This window comes from Aythya ferina (genome assembly GCF_964211825.1).
Source record: "Aythya ferina genome assembly, chromosome: 5".
Classification (NCBI taxonomy): domain Eukaryota; kingdom Metazoa; phylum Chordata; class Aves; order Anseriformes; family Anatidae; genus Aythya; species Aythya ferina.
Window position 1 is genome coordinate 50853244 of NC_140301.1, and position 25941 is coordinate 50879184.

The 25941-nt window shown below is 34.1% G+C and overlaps 1 protein-coding gene across 4 annotated transcripts in view; it reads right to left on the minus strand.

Annotated features, from left to right (window-relative positions):
* Window positions 1-1108: 1108 nt before the first annotated feature.
* The window catches only part of ATG2B (autophagy related 2B), a 44345-nt gene continuing 19512 nt past the window's right edge, over window positions 1109-25941 (minus strand). For all 4 annotated transcript variants that reach the window (XM_084520708.1, XM_084520709.1, XM_084520710.1 and 1 more), the window contains 24 exons: window positions 25539-25696; window positions 25121-25293; window positions 24636-24786; window positions 23694-23893; window positions 22744-22824; window positions 21298-21404; window positions 20970-21062; window positions 19960-20030; window positions 18881-18957; window positions 18490-18660; window positions 17761-17902; window positions 16682-16884; window positions 15420-15646; window positions 14665-14773; window positions 12953-13147; window positions 12266-12367; window positions 10716-10794; window positions 9651-9855; window positions 9122-9191; window positions 8061-8143; window positions 7435-7556; window positions 7065-7219; window positions 6060-6209; window positions 1109-5604 (listed from right to left, as the gene is read on the minus strand). In XM_084520708.1, the coding sequence (XP_084376834.1) occupies window positions 5374-5604; window positions 6060-6209; window positions 7065-7219; window positions 7435-7556; window positions 8061-8143; window positions 9122-9191; window positions 9651-9855; window positions 10716-10794; window positions 12266-12367; window positions 12953-13147; window positions 14665-14773; window positions 15420-15646; window positions 16682-16884; window positions 17761-17902; window positions 18490-18660; window positions 18881-18957; window positions 19960-20030; window positions 20970-21062; window positions 21298-21404; window positions 22744-22824; window positions 23694-23893; window positions 24636-24786; window positions 25121-25293; window positions 25539-25696 (3355 nt within the window). In that variant the 3' untranslated portion in view covers window positions 1109-5373. The remainder of the gene's footprint in view (window positions 5605-6059; window positions 6210-7064; window positions 7220-7434; window positions 7557-8060; window positions 8144-9121; window positions 9192-9650; window positions 9856-10715; window positions 10795-12265; window positions 12368-12952; window positions 13148-14664; window positions 14774-15419; window positions 15647-16681; window positions 16885-17760; window positions 17903-18489; window positions 18661-18880; window positions 18958-19959; window positions 20031-20969; window positions 21063-21297; window positions 21405-22743; window positions 22825-23693; window positions 23894-24635; window positions 24787-25120; window positions 25294-25538; window positions 25697-25941) is intronic.

Here is a 25941-nt window from a genome sequence, read left to right on the forward strand (position 1 = left end):
CTTTGCAGACACAAACTTAAATTACAACAGGCTTAAATTCAGAGAAGCACAAATACTTACTAGTAGTTTTCATATAATTGCTTCCTTACAAGTGACACATAAGCCCCAAAAATCTTGGGAAGTACTGATTGCAAATCACTTTGTAACTTCATTGCTTTTGATCCACGAAAGAAATTGGGTACAAATGAAAAAAAAAACTTTTCATTTTTCATACCCTCAGGACGATCAATAACTAATTCCAAGATATTCCCTATTTCTCCTCTACAGTCCATACTTCTCCTCTGCAAAGCATTTATAAAATAGCTTTGATCACTTGTATGAGAAAAGTTTAGAAAAGCAGAGAAGATTCTTGTCCACCAGGCTTGCAAACAACACCAAAATCCCTCTTTCCTTACCATCAGGTTATCTAGAACTTCCTTAAATTAAAACAAAATTAACAGCTTTTATACCAAGATAATTCAGTTGGAAGTAACAAAAAGGGTGGGAAGGAGCTGCATGGGATAGAAGTCAACTTTCTTCTTACTATTTGACCAAATAATTTTTCAGGCATTATATAGAGGGCTTCTGTTTTCATTATTTTTTTAGGCTACAAAAACATGACAAAAACACAGTAAGAACGCAGCACTGCCACCAGTATTTAATACTAACCACCACTCAACCTAAGATCTTTCAGATGCTTTTAACTAAGTACCTATGAAGCAGGCATCATACTGGGATCCTGAATGAATGAATGATTTTGCCTTTTCCACAGTGTTTGGAAGCTAATAAAGCTCTAAAATCTCTTCTGAATACAGGGATAAGGAATACAAATTGATTAAAGAAACCTGGGAAAGAACATGCGATGCCAGAGTTAAAGAGCAGTTCGTTGATATGAAATAAGGGTGGATTAAAGCTGTATTAGCTAAGCCCATTTATTTCCCAGCTTTTGTCTTTGTCCTTGCTTTCTCTATGCAATTTTGAAGATTCACGTTTTCTGGTTTGGTGTTGTGTTTTTGTTTGTTTAAGTACAGAACTGTGTTTCATAGGTAAGAAGCTTTGAAAGGTAACTTCTGATATTTGAGGAGAATGATTTCTGTATTATTTATATTCAAAAGTAGAGAAAACCAACTCAAGGAACAAATTAAGGTATTTATTTATATATTGTTACAAAGTTGTGTGTGTTTTTGTGTTTTTTTTTTCCCCTCAATTAAACATATTTAACAGGACAACTTATTTGCATTCAGGCCTTTCAGCACTTTAATGAGCTAAAATATACACAGAGTCCCATATAAATTATGATCTAAAAATAATTCTCAATTATTTTCAAAACCTATTGAGGGGACAAGGCTTTAAGCAAAATAACTCAAGTTGAACGTGTCAGATCCCTTCGACAGTGGTTTCTATTTAATGAGGTTATATCCTTTACACTTTCAAATTATATACAAACAATACCACAAAACTACTATAAACACAAAAATGTAAAAAATGTACACAAACATACGCAAACCACTGTTTCTGTCTGAGCTAACTCACTATTAAGAAATCCAGTATAAATGCATGATTTGTATTTACGTACTTAATTTGTAGGGGGTTGTTTTGTTGTTGTTTTTTTTTTTTCCAATTGTAAACAAGATTTCAGCAGGTACAGCAACTTAAAACAGTTGTCAGAAGCTTAAATCACAAGGGCTGGACACTGAAAGAACTACGTGCAGTATGGATCCAAACTGACTTCAACACCCACATCTTTTCTGAAAGTGTTTCTATTGCTGTGAGATTTAGGGTACTTCAAAGTATGTAACTGTTCTAAACAAATTTTTGGACTTCACTGCTTTACAAAAACATATGTTCCAATATTTAACGTAAAATCAGCATCACATTTGCAGGTACACAGATCATGTTCAGTAAAAATGTCTTGTTCATAGCCACTTAAGAGCTTTTTAGTTTACTAAAACCTTTCTTGCAAGCTCAAAAACCTGTAAATGAAAATGAGCAAAAGATGACCACAATTAACCACTTAGTGAGAGAATAAAAACATGTGCATCCATTAAACACATATGAACTCGCTGGTGACTGACCCAATGCATATCAATATGCAAGTTAGCACAGGGTATATTGGATTGCTAAAAAGCTGTGGTATTTACAAACAACCAATTGATATTGGAAAGAAAATGGAAGCTGCCTTTGCATGAAAGTGATGATTCATTGCTCTCAGTCATTGTTAAGATACTTATGAAGCAGGGTTTTTTTTGTCTGTTTCAAACAGCTGTCTTTCATGTAGTTCTCGGGCACTCATGACCATGTTATCTGAAGTGCCAGGATGCATAAGAAAATCCAGGTTGACAGTTCTGAGCCTGTTTATCTGGAGAGTATCAGGCTAAGCAATAGTAGTAGCAGTAGTAGTGGTAGTCAGTTCAACGTTACCGAATTCACTTCTTAAACATGGTCTGTACCTGTTTATACCCACTAAAACTATGAGAAGGAGTAGTATCTGCTGTAGCAGTTGATTCCAGTAGAAACTTCGAGTATAACATTTTTTTTTTTTTTGAAGATCCCATGCTAACAAAACCATAGCAATCTATAGGCTTCCATTTCCAGAAAATATGTCCAGAGTCAAACTGTATTTTGTGTATTCAATGCCTCAGAAGTCTTACTGTATTGAGCAGAACTCTTGATGAATCCCTTTTCGTGAACAATATGCATCTTTTGATTTAAAACACAAGCCTCTCCCCTATACAATACATTTTGAAATGTAAAGGTTAGTCTGGGGAGGTCTGAGTTTTTTGGTTTTGTTTTTTTAGTATTTCCAACACTACAGAACGATGTTACAAATGAAAAACAATGCTGAATATACATCCAAAGATTAAGAAACTATTAAGAAACTGCTTGCAAAAATAAAAAGGGGGAAAAAAAAAAGACATTTCTCTGAATAGGCTCAATAAAATGCAAGAAGTAAATGCAGGAGTTTAAATGGTGAAAAGTTTAATAATTTGTACAATCTGTATTGCCAACAGTGACAGACACTATAAAATGTTTTACCTTGACAGCATGCGCTCATATAAAAATATATCCTAACTGCATTGCTGTACAATCAGATGATGACAGACAGAATGGAAAATGAAATGAACACTGAAATGCCACTGCTTCTTTTCAGCAATGTCAAAAAAGAAAAAAAAGCATGCAGATTTATACTATTACAGTATACTCCAATTAACTGGATGAACCAAACCAGCAGAAGTGATGTAGTATGGTAACTGTAAATGAAGATGATTCATTGCTACTTACTTGCATTGACTCATCACCACTTCTTGAGAAGGCAGTCAGGTGCCAAACTGCAAACATGGAACTCAATCCTGTGCAAAATGCTCAGCTTTGAGCTCTTACTGAAGTAGTCAGCAAATAATTACTGAAGAAAGTATGATCTGCAGCAAGTATTTTTACATCAGAAAGTATTTCAAGTTGCTCAATGTGCAGGTATTTGTCCCCTCAGAAACATTCTCCTGCTTACAACAAGTCATTTAACCAAAATACCCAGGTCTTCAAAGAAGATTCCAGTAAATGAAAGACAACTTTGTAATACCACTTGCCACCCAATGCAAGAACTTGTTTGTAAATGGATTTTTGTGTTATTAAAAATAATAAAGCAAACTGTAGTAGTCTTTCCAGCAGAGGGGACATTTTAAAAATCATTTACCCTCCAGACAGATTCTTTGGTGTCCAGAAACAGCTGGTATAATATTAAGATGAATATGCAATAACTATTTTCCTTTGTATGCTCCTATGTGTCCTGTAATACCCACCAGCAAAGTTTTTGCTAGCAGCGGGTATTAAAAAAAGAGAAGGAGGCTATCTCCTGATTACCAGTAGAGATTCAACTCAGACCAAAAGCATCTGATGTCCCTCTTTCAGCAGACATTTGCCCATAGCATTTATGTAGGAGAAGCACAGGATTAGTACAAACTAACGTTCCAGTTGGTCACCCAAAAATTTAAAATTCAAAACGAGTAGTTTTCTATTCAAAAAAGTCTTTTTACTTTTTATCCTCCAGTTTTTGCTGCTATAAGGAATAAAGGTTTATCCTGGCATAGCTAGTGTCTAGCCTTTAAATTTCCCAGAAATGGCGCAATGTCAGTTGCTTAATAAAACACTATGGAGACCCTGGTCCCCTATTAAACTGTAAATATCAGTATCCACTTTGATTTTTTGAAGATTTTTTTTTAAATCCTCTCACCTATCCCCAGTTCAAATGAAATGACACCAAATGCTCATTGACAAATAACTGATGACGCACAATTTAAATTAAAAATATCTTGTGAGAGCAGCAATTTTGCAATAATATGATTTTTAAATAAAAGCAGATTGTTACAAGTTTGTACATAATTTTAACTATGAATTTATGATTTTTTTTATTATTATTATTATTTTTAACTTTGCTTAGGATCCCTCATTCTTAGAGAGACATTTTGGCTACAACTCACAACACAACTGCTGTTTTTCTGAAGAACAGTTATTTTTAGCATTGTTGTTAGTGTAACAGAAGACAAGTGTTTTCACATATAACAAGTAGTTTAAACAAAGTTAAGACACTTTTCTTTCTGTAGAATCATCAAATGATGCTCTTGTCAATAATTTGTGTAAGCTTCTAAACCACATAAAGGATAATGCACATTACATTTTATTCACACTATAAAAAAAGCACAATATACAGGCCATATCCTTTAAAGTGCAACACAACAGAACATTTCTGCAACATTCAGTTTCTTCAGAGACCCACAAAAGTAGGTATTTAATATTTAGGAACAAATCCTGTTCATAGGTGTATCAACACTGAATCTAAATTCTGAATGGTTATCAAGCTTGCTCTTTTAAGTGCCACGCTAAAAGCACTGTTTATGACCACTACATGGTATCCTCTTATATACTTCCATATTATATAGCCTTCATGTCTCCCATCCAAAATGAAAGCTTTTACCTTTCAGTCAGTGAAGAGCATCTACAGAGCCCTTTATTGAAGACAGTTCCTTGACTATGCTCAAAAACCATCTCTGAAGAATGCTTAGTTTTGCCATACAGGCCACTGCTTCAGATGGTGTATCTACCAAAAAAAACATGGTAAACAGAATAGAGCAAGCATGTCTCTGAGTTGGCAGCGCATGCTTTGCTATGTTTGGCACTATCTACCAAATGTATTGGTAACACACAGCGTAAGCAAGTACCAATTTGCTTTTCACTTCATAAATATTTTTGGTTGGATGTTTTGCTAATAATAGGTGAAAACCTTGTTTGTTCCTGAGATGAGCATAAAAAACAATTGAGCTTCATCCAAGGCTGCCAATGGGAAAATCCTCTGCATTTCTAGCCTTACTACCCGGCTGCTGAGCCAGATTTTTTTTAATCTCAGTCTTCCCCAAGGCGCCATTTCTGAGACTCCTCTTGACGCACATCTGGCCTGATCTGGTTTCTCATTCCACCTAAAACATTTGAGGTTGCCTCTGTTGCAACAATGAAGGGTTTTACCACAGTTGGTGGAATTTGGCGGAGGACTCCTCCTACTGCTCCAGTTACTCCTCTGTTTTCATGCTCACGAGCAGCAGTCTCATAGATGGTTTGAGCTGTGTCCGTAATTCCCTTTTAGAAATTAATACAAATTAGTTACAGTGAAAAAAGACAAAGCAACCTCTCCTAATTTTAAGTTCAACTTAAAACTGCACAGCATTTATCACTTTTGTATTATAATTGTAATACAGCTATATTTTGACAAATCTGATTTAATTCTTCTGATGAGGCTTAGAATAACACTATTATGAGCTTACAGATGACTATTTCATTTAACTTCTGGTTGCATCCTCACAACTGAAGAACTCTGAAGTCTTGTTCATGATTAACTGTATAACATCTTAATTTGTTTCTCTAATTTTTCTATGCAAGGTTTCTGTTGGTTTAAAACTACTGTTGAAGACAGTCTTGCTAAAAATTAAAACCCATTCATCAGATGGTTAGTTTAAGCTAACATCTGACATTTTATTTGCTTTGTCTTCACATAGTTCTTAAATTATGTTAAGGATGGTTATATTTGCACTCACCTCTTTTACTACACTGTATGCTTTGGCAACACCTTCCCGTAAGTCTACTGGCTGATGAGCCAAACGATGGCGAGGGAATCGTTTTATCTTTTTTGTTTCAATAAAGGTAGGCCCTGGTGATACCATGTCATATGCAGTTTCTGCAGCTGCCTGATGATCAGGAGCAAATGAAAGATAAGCATGAAGTCTTATTTTAACATCCCATATTTAAACTACTTATAAGGTAACATAATTGAAATAAAATGTTTTTTAATGTTACAAACAATAGTCAATTACATCAGGCTAAGGTTTTGCACAAGAACTTCTATATATTGTTACAGCTGCACCAATTACAGAAGTTCCATTATGAAACACTGAATACTGTAGATTTTGGTACTCCCCTCAACCCAGTCCTCCAATTCATGTTACTTCAAAAGCATCCTCCAATATGTAGAAAATGTTTGAGATAAAAACTTGAAACGTTTGAACAATAATGTTTTCTTATACACACACACAAAGAGATACTTAATTCCACTCATAAATAATATTTTTTCGTTATGCATGTTCATACTTTGGCACTTATACCATGTTTGCAAAATTAGGTGGTAAAAGTGTATTGTCATTAGGTATTTGACATTAAGGAACATAACATTGGTACCACGTTGAACCACGACTAGGGTTACTACTATTCTCCCCTCCTACCACCCCCCCCCTTCAATAACTAAGCACAGAAAACCTGACATTTTCAAAAAATTTTGAACACTTCTTATAATGTCTTTCATGTATTACAATGCAACACGTGCAGCCTGAGTGCTGGGCAATATTTTAACACAATACATGTTGCATCTGATGCTACCATTCTCACCTCACAGACTGCCATAACCTTTGCCCATTCTCTGCTTTGTTTGTACAGCATTCATTTACTCTTATTTTTACACATACTCCCATAGCATTAAGACTTCACATAAAGCACTTGCTAGTGACACTTCTGATTTTCTGTCTAACTCCAGAAGCAATACACTATACCTGTATAGTCTGAACCATTCTGTTTGTCAGCTCCAGTGCTGCCATTGCAGTTGAAGTACCAAAAGACGCTGCTCCTCTTTGAAAGCCTCTTACAATACGGCCATCCTTTCGGTACTGTTCAATTGGTAACCACACCAAGTCTTTCAGACCTTGAACTGAAATGAAGACAGAACATCGCAGTTAGCAAGTTCTCCAAGTTCTCCGTTTGCCTGGAGGGGAAGTAAAAACAAGAGTTAACAGTGTCTTTTTTGTTTATTTTTGTATTTTTTTTTTCTTTAGGAAAACAAACCACAAAAAGAAGCAGAAAAACAAAATAACATCAAAAACACAGTGCCATTGTGTGCCTGAATATAAACAAGAATTAGCTTACCTAACTGTACTAGCGAGTGCATAGGCCCTACTCCTCCCAAAATTCCTGGCAGCTGGTTTTTCTTTATATCATTAAGCCATTCACTGATTGCATAGGAGAACAATTTATCCACACCTAATAAGCTGAAGCAAGTAAAATCATTAATATTTTTGAAAAACAAAGAATTTCTGATAAAAGAAATGTATTATTCATGGCAGTATGCAAATGTCATTTAAACAAAAGGGAAACCGATTTCAAGTGTCATGTGTTGTTGCACTTGGCTAAACCAAGAGTTTAATGTTTATAATCATATCCAATTCAAGAGGAAGCAAATGTAAAAAAAAGAGTTTAGCATCAAAAATAGCACATGTATTAGATACCATCCTAAAAACAGATATTCTTCTTGAACTACACCCATTTACAAATATTTATTGATAATAGCTTTTGTGAAATTCAGAAAAAGTTATCGTAAATTATATTAGGCCTACTGAAAATGAAATACTCATTATAAATATTATTAGAAAGTGTCTTGGATTTTAGAAATGTGTCTTATTGGATAATTTGCTTTCTGATTGCTGTATTCAGTTATTCACTGTAAACACGTTCTATCTGTAATACAGATGCTAGCTACGATTTGATTAACTTACCCATGTCTGTAACAAAGTCTCTTCAGCTTTAATTCTGAACAGTTTAATTGAGCAAGACCAATAAGAATCCCAGCTAGCGTCCCCTGTAAGTGAAATGTTTTGTTATCATAACAATTTACTCAGCAGCACAATTTGTATATGAGAGACAATTTCATCATCTTGACTCCTATTGGAGATATGTCTGTCTTAACTGATTCTCCACCCCCCATCACTAGTTACAATGCTGTGAATTCCATGTTCAATTAATTTGCAAGTTTTTACATGACTTGCAAAAGATAGAGTAGCTGATTAAGCCAAATTCCAAGGAAAACGTGTAAATAACAAATGATGTAAGCACAGCTCTGGCGTTACTGTTTTCCAGGAGCTCTAGAGCTGCTATTTCACGTTACAATTTCTTTGGTGGTAATGCCAGTTCAAGAAATTGCTGCTTCTACTTGTTTATGTTTTCTTACTGATTTGCCAAGACAGACTACAAATCTGATTCTGCAAACAGTTTTTTATTGTTTGTTTGTTTTTGTCTTGAAATTTGCTCAGTAAACCCAATATGATAACACATAAAACCAACATGATTAACTAATAATTATTTTTAAAAGAGCTTTTTTTAAAAAATAAAAATAAAAAAAAATTGTACAAGGTTCCAACATTGCCAGTGAAGCCCGTATGTTACTAGACCACAAGGGATGGAAATCAAAAGGAAAAAAGGTAACATTGTTCTGGCATTAATGAGATAGAAAATGAAATGCTCAATTCTAGCATCAGACAGTGGTATCAACCTTTGAGGGACACCACAGCTGTGCAGAAAGACTTCCAGCCTGTCACAAAGCTGATAAATATGACTTTCAAGTTTCATTCTGTATTAATCATACCCAGAAGAATCATATCCCTCAATTTTCAGATTACAGATGGAACAAGATTAAGTTTTATTGAAAGTATAAGACAAAAGTGCTCTACAATTCGCAAAACCACATTAATAGTGAGTAGGAAGCATAAAATAGAGTCCAACTCTTAGGAAAAGAGAACTAAATAAACATCGTTTTACAGCATCAATGCTATATACAAACCTGATCCATTGATACATGTTTGCCGTGGTAATCAAGCCGTATCGGAACTTCTGATGTAAAACGAAATTCTCTGAAGATACACAAAGGAATTTTTACAGTAAGAAACAAATCAGAAATAAGATTTTTCTTTCAAAATCCTCTAGATACCATGCTAGTGCTTAAGCACTTGAGAATAATCAGACAAAATACAATTGCAAATTTAGCTTTTCTTGGTTTATTAAAATCTAATCAAAGGTAATATTTACAGGAAAATTAACGATCCTGCTCTTTTTAAAATCTTTGTATTATTGGTGCTGTACATGGCACAGCTTTAATTAATTGTATTTTCTTGTGCACAGTATTGTACAAAACTCAGTAATAAATTCATTAATTACCTTCCCATGATAGAAACAAATATATTTGATCTCTATTATCGGTGAATAAACAACTACACTTTGTCTATAAGGTGTGATTAGTTTATCATTACCCTTTCTTAAATCAATCAGCAGAACAGTCGTGTGTCTCTGGAAATTGTGTAACAAAAATTTACCTGAAAAATACTGGCTGATCACTGTATGACGTCACTTCTTGTGAGAAATGATGATCATCTCCATTAGCCACATCCATAGGATCAATGGTACCATTTTCAGTTGTTTGCTTGTGTGATGAGAAAGAAATGACAGGACTCGGGTCCTTAAGGCTGCTGACATGCCTGGGCAAACTACATGTAACTTCAGCACCAGGAGATTTTTTAACTGTGATAATAAGAGATTACACAAATTAAACAGACTAATTTTTCCATAGTGATTACAAAAAATCTGTACTTATGCCTTATTTATACCTTAACCTTAGTTAAGCGCTAATACTAATTTGTAATAATTACTAGCCAGACAATATTTGAATTCTCTTAGATATCATTAGAAATCATTACAAGAATCTTTAGTTGAGATTTATGTATCAGCAAAAATAATTCATCCAATTTTAATAGCAACATTGCATAGCACTTCATTATCTATGCATTTCAGTATGATCTCTCAACAGAAATAGGGAAAGGATAGCTGATAAAATAAACTCACAGATATAGACGAAATGTGTATTTAATAATAGAGGAAATGTGTATTTCAATATATATGGGTTTTGAAGTGTCACTTCAAAAAACTGAAGTATCACTTTACACACTTACATTGCATTGCCTATTTGTAAACTTGAGCTCTGTTTCTTCTCAATGGGTTATACAACTTCAGGCTATTAGACAAATATATTCCTTTATGCAAGAGGCATGAAATAATGCATTTGTTTTATCTAACAAGAACTCCTAATTATATATACATTCCCCAATTCTTCAGAAGTTCTTATTTAATATACTCCAATTTCAGTGCAGCATGTTATACAGCGGAGCTCCCAAACATTCAGAAAATTTGTTGGTGTTCAAATCAAAAATACCCCAAGTATCTTTTTTAAAAAATAATAATAAAAAAAATTAATTACTAATACTGGGTTTTGGTCACTGTCATAACTACTTCTATACATGAGATTCACATGTACATTTATAGATACATATACATACTAAAAGAGAAAGAAGAAACATTTTCATGTGAGATATTTTAAAGTGTACCTTCAGGATCGGGAGTAACTAAGAGTTCTACTTCTGTAGACAGGCTTGTGAAAAAGTCTTTCAAGAAAAACAAGGCATCCTAGTGTCAAAAATAAAAATACAATACAAAATAAAATACAATAAGGTTAAAAAAATTAAGAGAAAAGAAAAATATCCATTTCTCTAAAAAATATTACCTACAATTCCAGGTCTTCTATCTCCATAGAGATACGAAAAAAACACATTCCCTTATTTTAATCCTTAAGCAGAAGCCACTTTGAAATCTAGGTCATAAACTGTGGAGGCCCTCTTGGTCCTTGCCCCCTGCTACATATAATAGGATTGCATTATATATATAATTCTGTTTTAAAATGCCAGGGTTGTTTTCATCATCTCTACACTCATTTTGAAGCCTGTACCAGAATTCAAGTGTTTTAAAGGCTATAAATATTCCTTTGATTTCCAGTAAAAGGGTATTCAAGCCTAGTTATATTCATTTATACTAATACCGTCAATTTCAGACAAATAATTTCAGATCAGATGTCAATATTACTTCCTTAAAAGGCATTAATAACTCTGTGGTTGCTAAATGTTTTGTTAATGTCTTCATGTTATAACATCTAATTTTCTTTTTTGACAGATGCATCACAGTGGTGCCTTATTCATCCTATGATTAATGACATATGGGCATTATTCTCTTTCCTTTTTTTGTTTCTAACTTATCAGCAGACAGCCTAAGAAATAACAAGAATTTCTGACATGATTGCATACAGCCTTGTGCTTCTGGGAAAGCTGTGGTTTATTTTGCAGAAGTTGTAAAGGTGAATTCAGTTATGGTACAAAACAGAAGAGTTACAAAGAAGGTATGTATTTCCTCACTAGATGGCAGTATTTCTGTACTATTTTTCTCTATGAAATTATTACAAACAATACAGAGTAGAATTCTTCTATGAATAAAAGGAAAATCTGGTCTCTAACATGTACTGAAGGCTCGCTAAAGAATGTCAAACAATTTCTCTTGTTTCTGTTCTCCATGCCACTGCAGTTGATAAGGAGAGCAAACACTTCACAGTAGAGAAGCGAGTCCTCAAGTGTTGACTGCCCTTGACTAAAATAGTGTGAACAGCTTCTAGGTTAATGATTAATTTTTTTTTTTTCAGTTAAAAACAACTATACTACCTCATTAGCAAACAAAGCAAGATTGTCCACATATAACATATGCTTTTAAGTCGTCACCATTTCAAGACACAGAGACCACCAGAAATCTCAGAAGATGAACTGGTAGTCTCATGAAAAAACCTATATAGATATTTTTAGTTTCTAAACGTAAAAAGTCTAGCCTCTATAATAGCTGGAAAACAAGGCAAGTTCCAACTCAGATATAAACAGAGAAGCAGAGATCTAAAGATATCTGTGATCATAAATGAAAATGTACCAAACTGAGAATTAATTCCATAGAAACCAGTGTGATGGTCACAAGTATTGGGGGGAAAGCACAACACCATCAAATATGTGTGTGTATATTATATATATATAAATATATAAAAGTGTATTTCATTATCACAACCAACCTGGTCAATGTTGAGGCGAAGTGGCATTAGTGAAACGCGTAAACAACATTCCTGTGGGGATCTGCCAGACTCTGGACGGACATGCAATGCTTTAACTGTTAACTGAGGAACAGCAACAAGATAAGTAAGTAGTAACATTCACAATTATTAAATTTCAGAACACTCGCTAGGACAAATATTTACTGCAAAAGTTCTGTACTGATCTGATTTCACTTGCCAAAGTGAAATCTTTTGCTAAAGCCAATATAGAATAAGTAGCTTATTTTAATTTCACTTTTACACCAATAATAAGGAAACTCTAAAAAATTAAATTCATAAATTACAGAAGCAGTAAGACTATAAAATTCTGCATGTGCTGCGAAATCTAAGAATACACACACAAGCAATGTTTGTTCAAAACCAAAATCTGAAAGCTGTTGAAGTAGTCCTGCACATATACCTTCTAAAAATGACAGAAACTTAAGAAAATTAGTATCTCACATACTAATATTCAAGTTGACTTTTCCATTAGTTTTAATATTCAAAGGAGACAAGAAAATAACTACCAAAATAAGTTATATCACTTCATTGTTCCACGATCTCGTGCTTCATGCCCCTTCTTCTGCAATATTAAGAGTATTATGCATCTTCCACAATGACAGTCCAACCACTATAATTATAGCGAATTAAAATTTTCCATAAACATACCATGTTTGAATGAGCTTTTCTGGGCATCTCCTTACTACAGTAGAGGTAAAGAAATTTATTCATCTGTGATGTAGCTAAGCGGTCTCTAATCTCCAGGTCTTGAACAATAAAAACCTGACGTGACACTGGCTGTTCCAACAGATTGGATTCGCCTTCTGCACCACCTGGAGGGTATACCTCATGCTGGAATTTCACCTTTTAATACATTAAGAAAAACAACATAATCAGCTTCAGTGATAGCAAAGTTTTAACAACAGAATAGTACTTGAACAGCAAACAAACAAAAAAACAAACTTTAAAGCTCAGTCTGTTTTAAATTTGCAGTAGTAACAGGTCTTCTGAAAACCACTCAGATTTTTCAATACCTAACATTAGAAATCTTTCAATTCCTATTTGTGCACATATTCATATTTTAGTATGTCAATTCAAACCACAACAAAGAGTCAGTGGTGTTAAATGAAGTGCAAGTTTTGCTTTTCATCTTAATATGGACTCTGCTTTTTCCTCTCAATCCTGTAGCTGCATCTCCTTTCTTACAAATCATGCCTTGTCTTAACTCCCATAGCATGCTTGTCTGCAAGTTGTCTGGGGTAGGCCAGAACAGTGGCTTTTACTGGCCAGATACCAAGATTTTACACTGTGCCCTGTACTCCACATAAATGTGATACCATTGTAAGTGTTGACAAGATTAGTTGATCATAAATACTGTTAATAAACTTCCCAATTTTTACAGCATTTTCTTCTCTTTGAGTTCTTGTTTAAATATAGTTATTATTATACAGCCTTGCACAACATTAAGAAGTATGAAAAAACTTTAAGCCTCAGTACTAACACTAAATACCTACTCATTAAATACCTGCAAATTAAGAAACATTATATTTCCATATATTAAATTTTCCACATGGAATATTAAACTCTTCCTGTTTACCTCTTTTTTATTGCAATGCCATGCTTTGCCAAAAAGAATAAAATAAGATTTCCCAAAAATATTTGATACTAATCGTATCAAAGTGCTAATGTCATCACATGAATTTTAAACTCCAGAAGAACACACAGATTATAAAAGGCATTCAGTTTTATGTAGTACCTTTTCACGTTTATGAAAGTGTTTGAGAAAACTTTATTTTAAAATGTTCTGTTATTGATCCCTTTAACATAAGATTTGGTTAACTCCTTGCCAATATTCTTCATAGCACCTGAATCATGCACCTAGTTTCTACTAGTTTCTAATCAGGCTTCAAAACAATAGCAACATAATTATTCCTGAAGGGTGGTAAATAATGTTATATCATTATATCGTTGCTGTGTTTCCCATAAGTGGATGTTGTTTAATAACCAGTTGTCAAATGGTACACCGAATGTTTCAACAGATCTACATCCCAATTATTTTGCTAAACGTTGAATTTCATAATAGGTGTATTAATTCAGAGTAGAACTGAAGACAGAAAAATAGAACAGCAGCTGTACAACATGGTGAAAACAAACTTTCAGAGTATTATAATAGGTTTCCTCCATGTTTGGAAACAGGTTCAGTTAGCAACCAAGCAATACTCTGCTAGAACAAATATATTTATTGTTAAACACATCTACCACTTTCAATGTGCTTGCTTAGATGTAAATAGAATTGCGTATGCTTTCTTCCACTGGCATCTAGTGGAAAGCTGATATTAAACCAATATAATATGTGAACATATTCACACACAGTCGTTCACCTTGCTCAATTGTATTTCCATTAGGAAATCTGGGTTTCTTCCTCTTCCCCCAGATGCTGTACTCCTTCCATGCCTTGTTGGTGTATGAGAAGGAGAACTATGGGGACTTCTGCGGAAATAAAAGAAAAAGAAAGTACACTTTCCTAGTCTGAGTTTAAAGCCATCTCACTGTAAGTCCAACTCTAAGAATGTGCATGTTTCACTAGTATTTTGTGGGTTACAAGACAAAAAAGAAACTGAAAGTTGTTTTACTGTTTACCAAAACAAAATCCTTTCTTCTTAATTGCTCAAGTAATGCATACTTAAAGTGCTAGGTGTATGTTTCCTATCAAATTCACTTTAATAAAACATTTCCTTAATTCTGGCCATGAAAGTATTAATTCCTCTTTAGCATATGTGACATCGGTAAGATCAGACTCCAGCCATCACAGTCTCTTACACTCACTGCTTAAATACCAAACTGCTTAGGAAAATTTAAGTTTTCAAGTAACCCTTAAAAGCAAACCCATCCCTCCACCCTCAAAAAAGAAAAACAAACAAAAAAATGACACACACACAAAAAAACAACAAACCAGCTTGCTTGGGTTAAGACATGGAAAAAATACAACAAGCTAAACCAAATAACAACATTCCTTAATGTGAAGGAAGCAAAGGAACAAGGGAGGTAAACTTGAGGTTAATCTCACTATAAAATCTCAAAGGGAAATAAAGTACTTTAAAATGTTCTAATGTACAAAACCACGTCAAACACTTACATGAAACTTTTAGCTGGAGATGTTGGTGGTGCAGTCCCAAAATCCCTTCCACCATAAAGATGCCAAATAAGAGAGATTTCCTTCACAACATAGCGTACCAGAGGAACGGGAAAATGAAGGGGAGCTTTGCTTGTATCTGTTTTTTTCATAGGTTGGCTGAAATAATTTTCCCTTATAATAATTGCATCATCAACCATTTTTTTTATTACTGGTTCTTCTTCTTTGTCCTAAAAAAAGAACATAATATTGAGAAGGTGAAATTCACGTTCTTTATTGACATGTCTAATTCTTTCCTTTGAAGAGAAAAAAAGACGATTCTGTACTGTTTTCTGAAGCTTACACAACACGGCTTTGTTTAGGAATGATTCTTACAGAGTAACATAGATACACATAAGAATAACATAGAAGCTGAGAAGTTTAAAATAATAACTCCTCATCCAAACTAAAATCAAAATAAAACATTTTGAGGTGAAACAAACAAGCAAAGAAATATATATATATACACACACACACACACCATATGCACATGGAAGAGTTCAGACTACTGTGCTAGCTCAAAGACAATATGTCAAATACATCTTCTATTCAGGAATCCAAAACTACTTCTATTAAGCAGAATACAACCAGACGTGATACAAAGAACATGAACACAAGCTGCTTTCAAAGAGTTCAAATACAGTTTCCTAAAACTTTTAATGCAGTGGGCAGGTAGTAGCGTGAAGTGACAGACAAGCTTTTCTTTGAGGTTTGTAGAACTTTATGCCCGTTAAAGCACTGAAAGCTTAGACTACAACAAAAATGAATAAAACGTTAAAGACTTGGGAAGATATTATTTTGATAAGTATAGTAATTTTTTACAACTTTTTTTTTAAACTATGCTATTATTGTAAAGCCAAAATAGCAATAATAAATCATAAATAAAATGTAGAAAAACTACCAATATACTTTGACATAATACTCAGATCACAGAACGATTATATATTGCTGATATTGAAAAATTATATATGTATTTGGAAATAGCTGCGTTTATTCCCAACAGTATGTGAAGTCCTTGCACACAAAAATTTCTGTGATACTGTGTCCACTAATATATAAAATACTCACTTCTCAATGAGAAAGCCACCAACAAAAATCAACCAAAAAGCCCCCCCAAAAAACACTATGAAGTCTAATTTCTCCTTGTCTTATATAAGCTTTCCTCTGACCCCGTTTACTTTAAAAAAAAAAAAAAAAATCCTTAAGTAATTCTTAAAACTTCTTACAGCAACAGCGACTTTGGGGGCGAAAAGAATGCAGAAGTCATCACTTTCTGCAGGGACATCTCCCACAGCTTCATTTATCAAGTGATGAGTGAATGAAGCATAAGTGGGGCTTGAATCTTGTGAAGCATTTCCACTTTCATCTGGAAACAGGAAGAGATCTGAGCAAGATGGCTCCTGAGTTTGTGACCTGTCATCCAAAACACCTGGGAGGTGAAGAACAGTAGAAGAAACATGTTTCAATGGAAAAAGCTTTATAAAATATGAAAATATGAACAAAGTAACTTAACACTTAAAACTCACTCCATCATCAAGAGAAATTGCTTATATATTTATAATAGGAATTGATTCAAGATAATTTTCAAAAATTAACCTACTGTACAATTGAAACAATTACAATTTAATCATATCTAGTTACTAGTAGAGATGTACTAACAAAATAAAAAAAAAGACACAGGTCTTAATATCAGTAACTTTCAGTATCACACTGATTCCTCACATTTCACCACCAAAACAAGAACAGACATTGTGGAAATAAATATTACCACTATTTGCAATACAAAATCCTTAGTCAATTTAAACCTGGATTTAGAGCTAACCAGAATGTAGAAGTTATAATCTTGCAATTAAATCGATGATCTTGTTCTGTCTGCTAATTAAAAAATTGCCTCATACCTTCAAATTCTTTCTGTGTCTCGGAACTGTACTATCCTCCTGAACTACCTTTGTATACAAAATGGAAGTCTGTGATTCCTCCGTATCACAGTATGCCATACAAACTTACACCTGTGCTAACATACTTCTAGAATATTTGAGGTCTTTTATAGTGTCCTATAAAGCCAGATTCCTTCCTTGCTGTCTTCACTATCTCGCTAATGTGTAACTGTCCAGAACATTAAATTACTTTTGCATTACTGTTACTAACAGTGAGAATCTCGTACTCAATAGTTAGATGACTTCAGACATTAAAGGCACATTCTCATTATTGCTGCAGCATCTCAATATACATGAAACTTTCAATCCCACTTTCCACTCACAAAGGTCGTTCTTTATGTGTACTTATGCCTCCAGAGGATTCTTACCATTAGACTCCGGCCTGATGGCAGACGCAGTCTGATGAGTCTCAATTTCCTCCATAGCATCACTCATCAAATCCCTTAAAATCTGTTGTTCTGATTCAGCAAGGGCTGGTCCATGTGAAGAGGGTTGGCTAAAAGTCTCTACCTATAGGAGATGAACTATACAGTCATACCTTAAAAAGTAACTGCAACATCACAGTAAACAAGATTTTGCTATATGTCTTGAAATATGGCTGTTAAACTAAGATAACCAACCTAACTGTTAGGGTTAGGGTAACCTAGCAGTTAGATTACCTAACCCACAGTTTCATCAGGTGAGCTGAAACTATCAGCTAGACAATTCATAAAATAGATTAGAAAATTATGATTCAGGATATTTCACAGAATCATGGAATCATTTAGGTTGAAAAATGCTATTGCAACTTTTGGGTCATCAGAGAACTTGGACAGCTCATATGTATCCTGGAATTTGTTTAGGAGGGATATGAATAAAGTACAATAGGTAAACAGCACGTAATATTTAAGCTATCAGGTAGTGATCAAAGTGGGGGGGGAAGGGAAGGGGAAGAGAGGTAGTATTTTACTCTCAAACTTTTTTTTTTTTATTTAGATAAAATAAGTTAATTTCTTGTTAACTTAAGAATTTCTCATATTCTTTGGAAACAGGACATGGATATCAAAACTAAAACATATTACCAGGAAGTGTAGAGTTAAGTCAGTGTTACTTTATACCTTCATTTTCGGCTTGCTAACTCCGCATTTAATCTCTGTCTTAGTGGGAGGATGTAAATCACCATAACTTGCAATGTATTGTATAAGATTCATTAGTGCAGCACATGAATCAGAGCAGGTGCGAATATGGATTACATCACTGGAACAATGCAGCTCAAAACGTGGTTTAGTCTAGATAAGAAACACGTAAGAATATTCTTAAAACCGTTCTAAGGTTGCATAAAAATAGCTTCTATACACAGATTTTTTAAATTAGTTGAACTAGTCAAAATGGACTTAAAAAATAGTACATGTAAGCTGAAAAAAACAGATTCTAAGTGTAATAAAGTAATTTTCAAATCACATATCTGTCCTGCAGACTTTTTTTTTTAAGTTGTGATTAATTACTTACTCTTTCCCCCTCAGAATCAGATTTTACTGTTGTAATAGTTAGTTCCAGCAATCCCATATCCATAACACGAACATAATCTGAAAGACAATGTGTTTAAAAAAGAAAGTACTATACTTAAACATTTCCTTACTATGCATTTTTGGTTATTAAACAATTAGAAATAGTATAAGCATAAAAAAAAGGATCTTTTTGCCAAAATCTTTTATATTTCTGTATTTCCTTCAAATATGAAAAGTCACAAGTTCAAGTATCAGCTATGCAAAATGAGAATTCAAAAATTTTCAGTCCAATGCATAACCCCCACAGCCACCATCGGTGCGCAATTTAATCTCTAAGATATTTATCCTCATCCCACCCATAAGAGTTAGAGATAGAGGCACACAGAAGCTGGGTGACTTAGCATCTCAGGAGTTTTTTAGCCGAAGTAGGAGAGAGAGCACATTTTAATACTGCAGTAATCCTTCAGTACCACAAATAACTTATTTCCCCTCTTTCATGTTTAAACACAGTAAGCACACCTTTATTCCATCCTTCATTAGGGACCTCTTACCTAAACTAAATACACCCATTTGTGCACACAGGGCTTCATTATTTTTGCAATTTATTTTTAAATATTGCTGTAAGCTACTCAGTCCTAATGGTTGTTACTGTATGAATGAGAGTAAAATAGTCGATATCTTTCTGAAAAGACTACCTAGAATTCCACACCATAAAGCACCTTTCAAGTACAGCTATTGAGAATGTATAACTCATTTTAAGAGCTTCTTTTTCCTATTTCTTTCTGTGCTAACTTCAGATTTTCACAAAATATGCTTTTTTCAAATACCTCATACGCAGCTGTAACAAGAACAAGAGGACTTTCAAGTTTCTGTTCTCTGACATGCTTCTGCAACTACAAATCCAAACAAGAACACTCATTTTCATCAACACCACATTACTCATTCATATTCAACTTGCTGCTCCTTATCTTCTCAGATCTTCTTCAGTAACTCATATATGCTGAATATTCCTGTAATTTTATTTCTTTATGTACTATCAGAAATTGAGCAATTGATTACAGTTGTTAGAAAGGTCCTTACCTCTATGGAGGTTCACCATAACAGTGTTGCATTTGTCAGACAGATGCAAAGCAGCTTCATCTAAAATTATTCTAAGAGAGAAAAAAAAAAAAGAAAAAAAAAAAACAGAAATTAAACACAATAAAGAAATGTTGTGCAATTCACCAGAAACAGTATTAAGTTAGTATACAAAAATGTTTTAAAATACAAATATATCTCAGATATCGTAAATCCAAAAATTCTTCACTTCAACATTTCATCATTTCCAAATCCATCAGGTAACTGCGTAACATGGATCTAACAACTGTAACGTTCATTCACCATCACTAAGATATTATTGGCTTTTCAGTTTATAAACTTGGGCCTTTCTAGAATAAAAAAAATAATCTGTTTTGGCATGCTAAATTATTAAACAAATACTTCTAGTTTTTTTGTTGTATTGTTTTTGTGTTTTGTGTTGTGGTTGTTTTTTTTAGGAAGTAAAAAGACACATTTTTTTGAAAGGTTATTTATAAGGTTGTATCAATAGAAACAAACAACTTGACAGATAGCTCACATCAGAGAACCCATCAGGGAGCACGTGCTTACAGTTACTTAAATGTACATTCTGATGTGGATGTGCACAGAATATATATTCAACTTTGAATAAATAGAATAATCCCTATATAATATTCAACTTTGAATAAATAAATAATCCCTATATAATTTGTTAAGTAATTACTTGTCTACATATAAGATTTCTTAAGGATTTGCTAAAGTGCTCCTAATTAAGAAAATACAATTTCAACTTTCAACTGGCTTTATTAAAAATTGCAGAATTGCTAGTAGAACAGAAGTACAGAAGTAATCCAACTATATAATTTATTTAACCTAATAAACAGAATAATTACATCTAATCAGAGTATATTTCAATGGTATATTTTACCAGTGCAAACATTTACACAATATGAGTGCTTCATAGATCAAATAGTAAACAGGCATTACAAATTTCACAGAAGCTTCCACTTTTCACTAAGCACTTCAACTTATACCTGAGGGTAGAAGAGGATTTATCTACTGCAACACTGCTGGAAATGCTGAAAGTTTCAACAGTAAGTAGTGATCTGACCGGCAAAAACAAAGGCCTAACAAGAAACAGAAAAATAAATATATATTAATACTCCATACACGCTTAAAAGTAACTAAGTCTTCCAATTTTCAGACAAATATTTATCCTACTTTAGACTGCTTACACTATTAAGCATTTTTTCCAAACAAGCCTAAATACATGTTCTTAACAACATGCAAACCAGAACATCCCTAAAGAATAAATATGTAGCTGCAGTGCCACCAAGTGACATACACTGGCATTTTATTTACCTGTAATCAAGTGCACAACTCCACAGATGTACGTGAAAAGTTGTAACTGTAGCTGGAGGATTATATCCCAAAACAGGCTCATCAGAAATATTCAAAAAATATAAAATCTGAAAATCACAAACATATTATTATAATATTTCAATATCTGCTAATTTAACAAACAATAATACATTAGAAGAGAGAAAATGTGTAATTGGTATGATAGTAAAATGCTTGATTAGTGCAAGGACCAGGAAGTGAAAGAAGCTCAGATATTTAAAGGTGCTCACCCAGTATATGAATACAGAAAAGCACTGAATGTATATACAGCAAAAGATACAATATCCAAACTTGCAGACAAACGTATGAAAAGACCAATCCACAGACACCTAACTGGCTACTTGTCCAACACCTCCCAATTCATTTCTAAAGCATTTCCCAAATACAACCTCACTCATCTTTCTGCGTCTTTGCTATAAATGTTAGTATTTGCTTTCATATACTGCGGTATCTGTAGTAAGGTAGCCTAAAATGCTTAAAATAGATCCTATCCTCCTCCTTGAGACCTGTCATACTTCTCTCTGTTACACTCTATAAATTCCTCCTTAAAATAATTTCAAGCAGCATGCATACCAGCACAGCTTGGCTTTTTATCATTTTCCCTACCTACTCCATTGGCCAATTTCACTGCCCTCACAGCAATAACTGAGCTCAATAAATAAGCAATATTCACTCGATAACTAAGCGACATCATGTAAAGCAGGCTACAAAAACACGTAAGAGCACTATGTGGAAATAATAGTAACAGATCTGTGTGCAAAGCAACAAATGCAGCTCCATGCAGTTATATAAATAAAAATGAACATAAAAATACACCCACCATATTGAAGAATAAGCATTGTAAGCTTAAACAACAAGGTTTACCATCTGTAATTCGGTATGGCATCCACGCAAATAGATGCAACTAGACTGCTACTCTAGTGATGGCACATCTTTGTTTATGCATGTTTACACACAGCTTCACATTCTGGGCTCTCTAGTCTTAACTGCTGTGCTATACATCTGTAACTGATCAATCCAGGCCCTCTGATTCAGAAATATGAATTACTAGCATTTACATAGTCAGCTGCTTACTGCTTCCCCAAATTATTTTCCATCACTGTTATTCAAACAATGCAAAACAGGAAACAGAAGGAATGATGCAAAAGGAATGAGCAAAAGCGAAAAAAAAATGCAAAAATGGTTTCAGTGCTAGTAGTGGGATTTTTGTTGGGTTGTGGGGTTTTTGTTTGTTTTGATTACTTAAATTGCGTAAGTTGGTAAAATAATAAGACAAAATCTCACACAAAAAAAAAACATTGAGGTTTAGTTTGATATTTAAAGCAATTCTATTAAAAAGTAAGGTATTATGTTGAAGTAATGAAACTGAAATTGAAGATGCAGTTGAAACAACTGTAGCAATCTGACCTGTTCATGCCAGCTTAAGCCTGAAGGCAACACTCTGTGCTGAAGGGTGGCTCCTCTTAGTCCAACAGCAACTAGAAATTCCTGTACAAGAAAGCTGCACGAGTCAATTTACATGAAATGCATACAACTACTTGAGATTTAGATTGTGAAACAGCCATCCTTCTACTCCTAGAATTGAACACAAGTTGTCCAGACAGAATTGTCCAGATTGGCTAGGATTAAAAATTCAATTCCCAGAACAGAAACCCTGTTTAATACAGTCTAATACTTGTTGCAACAGGACAGTTTGGAAACTACAATCAGTTTTGTGGTGGCGGTGGTTGGAAGGCTATCAGTTCATTTATTCTGGGATCCCCCAGGAACTACCAGGAGCACAAACCCAATGCAGTCCCTTATTATGCTGTTTAAACCTGAGTCAACTGAGCCACAATGACATTGTGCTGGTCTGCAGATTCCTTCTTCTTTAGATAACCCTACCAGCTTGTCATCATTATGCAAGTTAACAGGTCATCTTTTAGCCATGCTAATGAATGCTAGTGTTGAAGCCAAATGTACCACTCATTTACCAGAGTGTTGTTCCAAACAGGTAAGCAAAAGGCTGCCTATTAGATGACACTGCTAGTAAGCTGAACAGAAAAGCTTTTAAATATTTGTTTTTGCCGTGTTTTTCACTGGATTAAAACTCAACAAGAAAAAGATCAACTGGATAATAAACATATTCTGTAAACATAGTGTGACGTGAAAAGTGAAGCATTGGAAGAATTATTAAATTGTGCTGATGTGTAAACTTTATAAGCTACCCAAAAGACTCTAATTTTAACAGAGAATTAAAGTGGCTCAGGATTCATGGTTTCTTCATTTATAACCTTTGCAATCTGAAACCTAAAGGCTCCCATATACACTGGCATAACTCAAGTAATTTCTAAAAGCAGAAATTTGAAAAAACAAACCTTTGTATTGCTCTCTATTTTATCTGATTGGATTTTGACTGCAACCGTCAACATATTTGGACAGTCCACTCCCACACCATCTGAAGTAGTCCTACTAAGACCATCTTCTTCCGAAAAACAAATAGTAGGTTCTAACCAATGGGGACGTATTGTGCTGGGCAGTCGTACTTCAGATGAAGGGACGACCCCATCCACCATACCTGCAGAGAGATTTTGTCACAAGTTATCTCGTGGTTCAAAGCTGTTACTGATAGTTAAGGAACATTCTTCTTATTCTTAATACCTTTAAAATCTTTTTCATTACCACCAAATAAAGTTAGTCATGCACACTTAAAACTGCAAATTGTGGAAGTGTGGTTGAACATTATGTAATATTTAAAACCATGGTTTTAGCTAACATTTAAAAACATGGTTCTCCTGTGGGTTACATGGAGTCAGGGGTATGTCTCTGGGAAAAACCTGAGAAGTTTATTTACATGCGGGTTATCAGACACAAACTACATAGCTTAAAATTATTCATTTGTTGACTACAATTAGATACCCAAGAAGACAGAGCAACCTGAATTGCACTGGTAACCTGTACTTTTTTAAAAATCAAGTAACTACTACCATGTAGGAGGTGTTCACTTTCAGAATAAAGAACAGACTGGTTAGCTAATACTTACAAGAGGACCACAAAATCTTTAAAGATCAGAAGTTGCCAAACAAAGCTTGAACTAAACCAATAACTAGACAAATACAGTTATAATGCAGTTGTATTACTGTAGCACTCTAGGAGCATTAACAACAAATTATAGCCAAATCACATACTATCTGAGGAAAGAAAACGGGGGGGGGGAGGGAGGAGGAGGATGGTGTAGGGCAACAGCATTTCTCCTACAGAACTACAAGCATATCTTGTTTCAAATTTAGCCCCCACAGCCACCTTAATCCCACACCTACCTTGGTGATATAAATTGAGGCTGCTAGAATGGAGGCAAACATAGTGTCTGTCTTCAAAGCCTTCATATTTAGTCACACTAAAAAGTGAACCGCTGTTGAATTCAAACCAGAATTCGCCGTATTTTCCTTCCAGTATATTTCCATCTTCCTGCTGAAGGAAGAGCAGAAACATGAATTATTGACTGCTGAGCTTGCTGCAGTTGGATAGTCCAAACTATCTTTATACTTGATACTAACAAATATTTTTCTGCTTGCATTTAGTTCGTCTGTTATACTCATGTTGAACTAAGCAAAATAAATAAATAAATAGCTAAAAATATTATGTCACATTACAGTACAGTAGTATGAAGCTTACAGAATTGTTATACACATTTGTTCCTTCCACAAAACAAAATAGAGTATAAGTGGTCCCATAGCCAAAACAACAGAACTTTTTACATACTATATTTGATTTTACATATTGTTTTCCAGATACAGTGCCTTACCTTTACATCTGTAAATATTGACACTAATCCATGTGTCACATTTAGCAGCACAGACAGAAAGCTTTGCGAGTTCTTATTCTGAGAGTCAAGCTTTTTCCTTCTGCGTGAGCGATAGTTTGGATCAACAGCAGAATAGTATTGTAGTGTTTCCTCCTCTGATCCACTCTCATCATCTAACAGATAAAATGAAAAACAATTAACTTTCTAGCTACTACACATTCTACCAATAACTCATTTTCCCAACAGTAATGTAATTCAACTTCACACTTTACTTAATTAAAAAGTAATTTACTTTTTTCCTTTCTTAAGTAAAGACTTTCTTACAAATTTGCACATTCTTTCCAATATCATCTTAATCACTTCAGCCAATTATGCTTTTGTATCACTATAGTTCTAAAGGATTTATGAAATGTATTACCATAATGAACTGCAGATTTAAACTGACTAAAGCTGTCTTTACTGAAAGTGTTGATGAGCTGGCTGGCCACAGATAATCCAACACCATAAGAAAGGTTTTCAAATGTTTCTACAGGAGATGGAGCTGTTGGCTCCCACAGCAGTAAATCATTGCTGATCCTACAAAGAAATACGTTGTTATTATTATATAAAACACATTGCTGTATTTGCACTTAGTATAAGGTAAAACAAGCAGTATCTCCTTCACAGATTTCACGTAACAAACTTCATAAGCAAGGAAGAGGAAAAAGTTAAAGAGAACAAAAAGGAGTAACATATTCAAGAATAAAAACAATAAATAAGAAAATGTTTTCCCTCCATAATCATAGCATGCATTTATCAAAATCTAGCATTTGACAGTGACA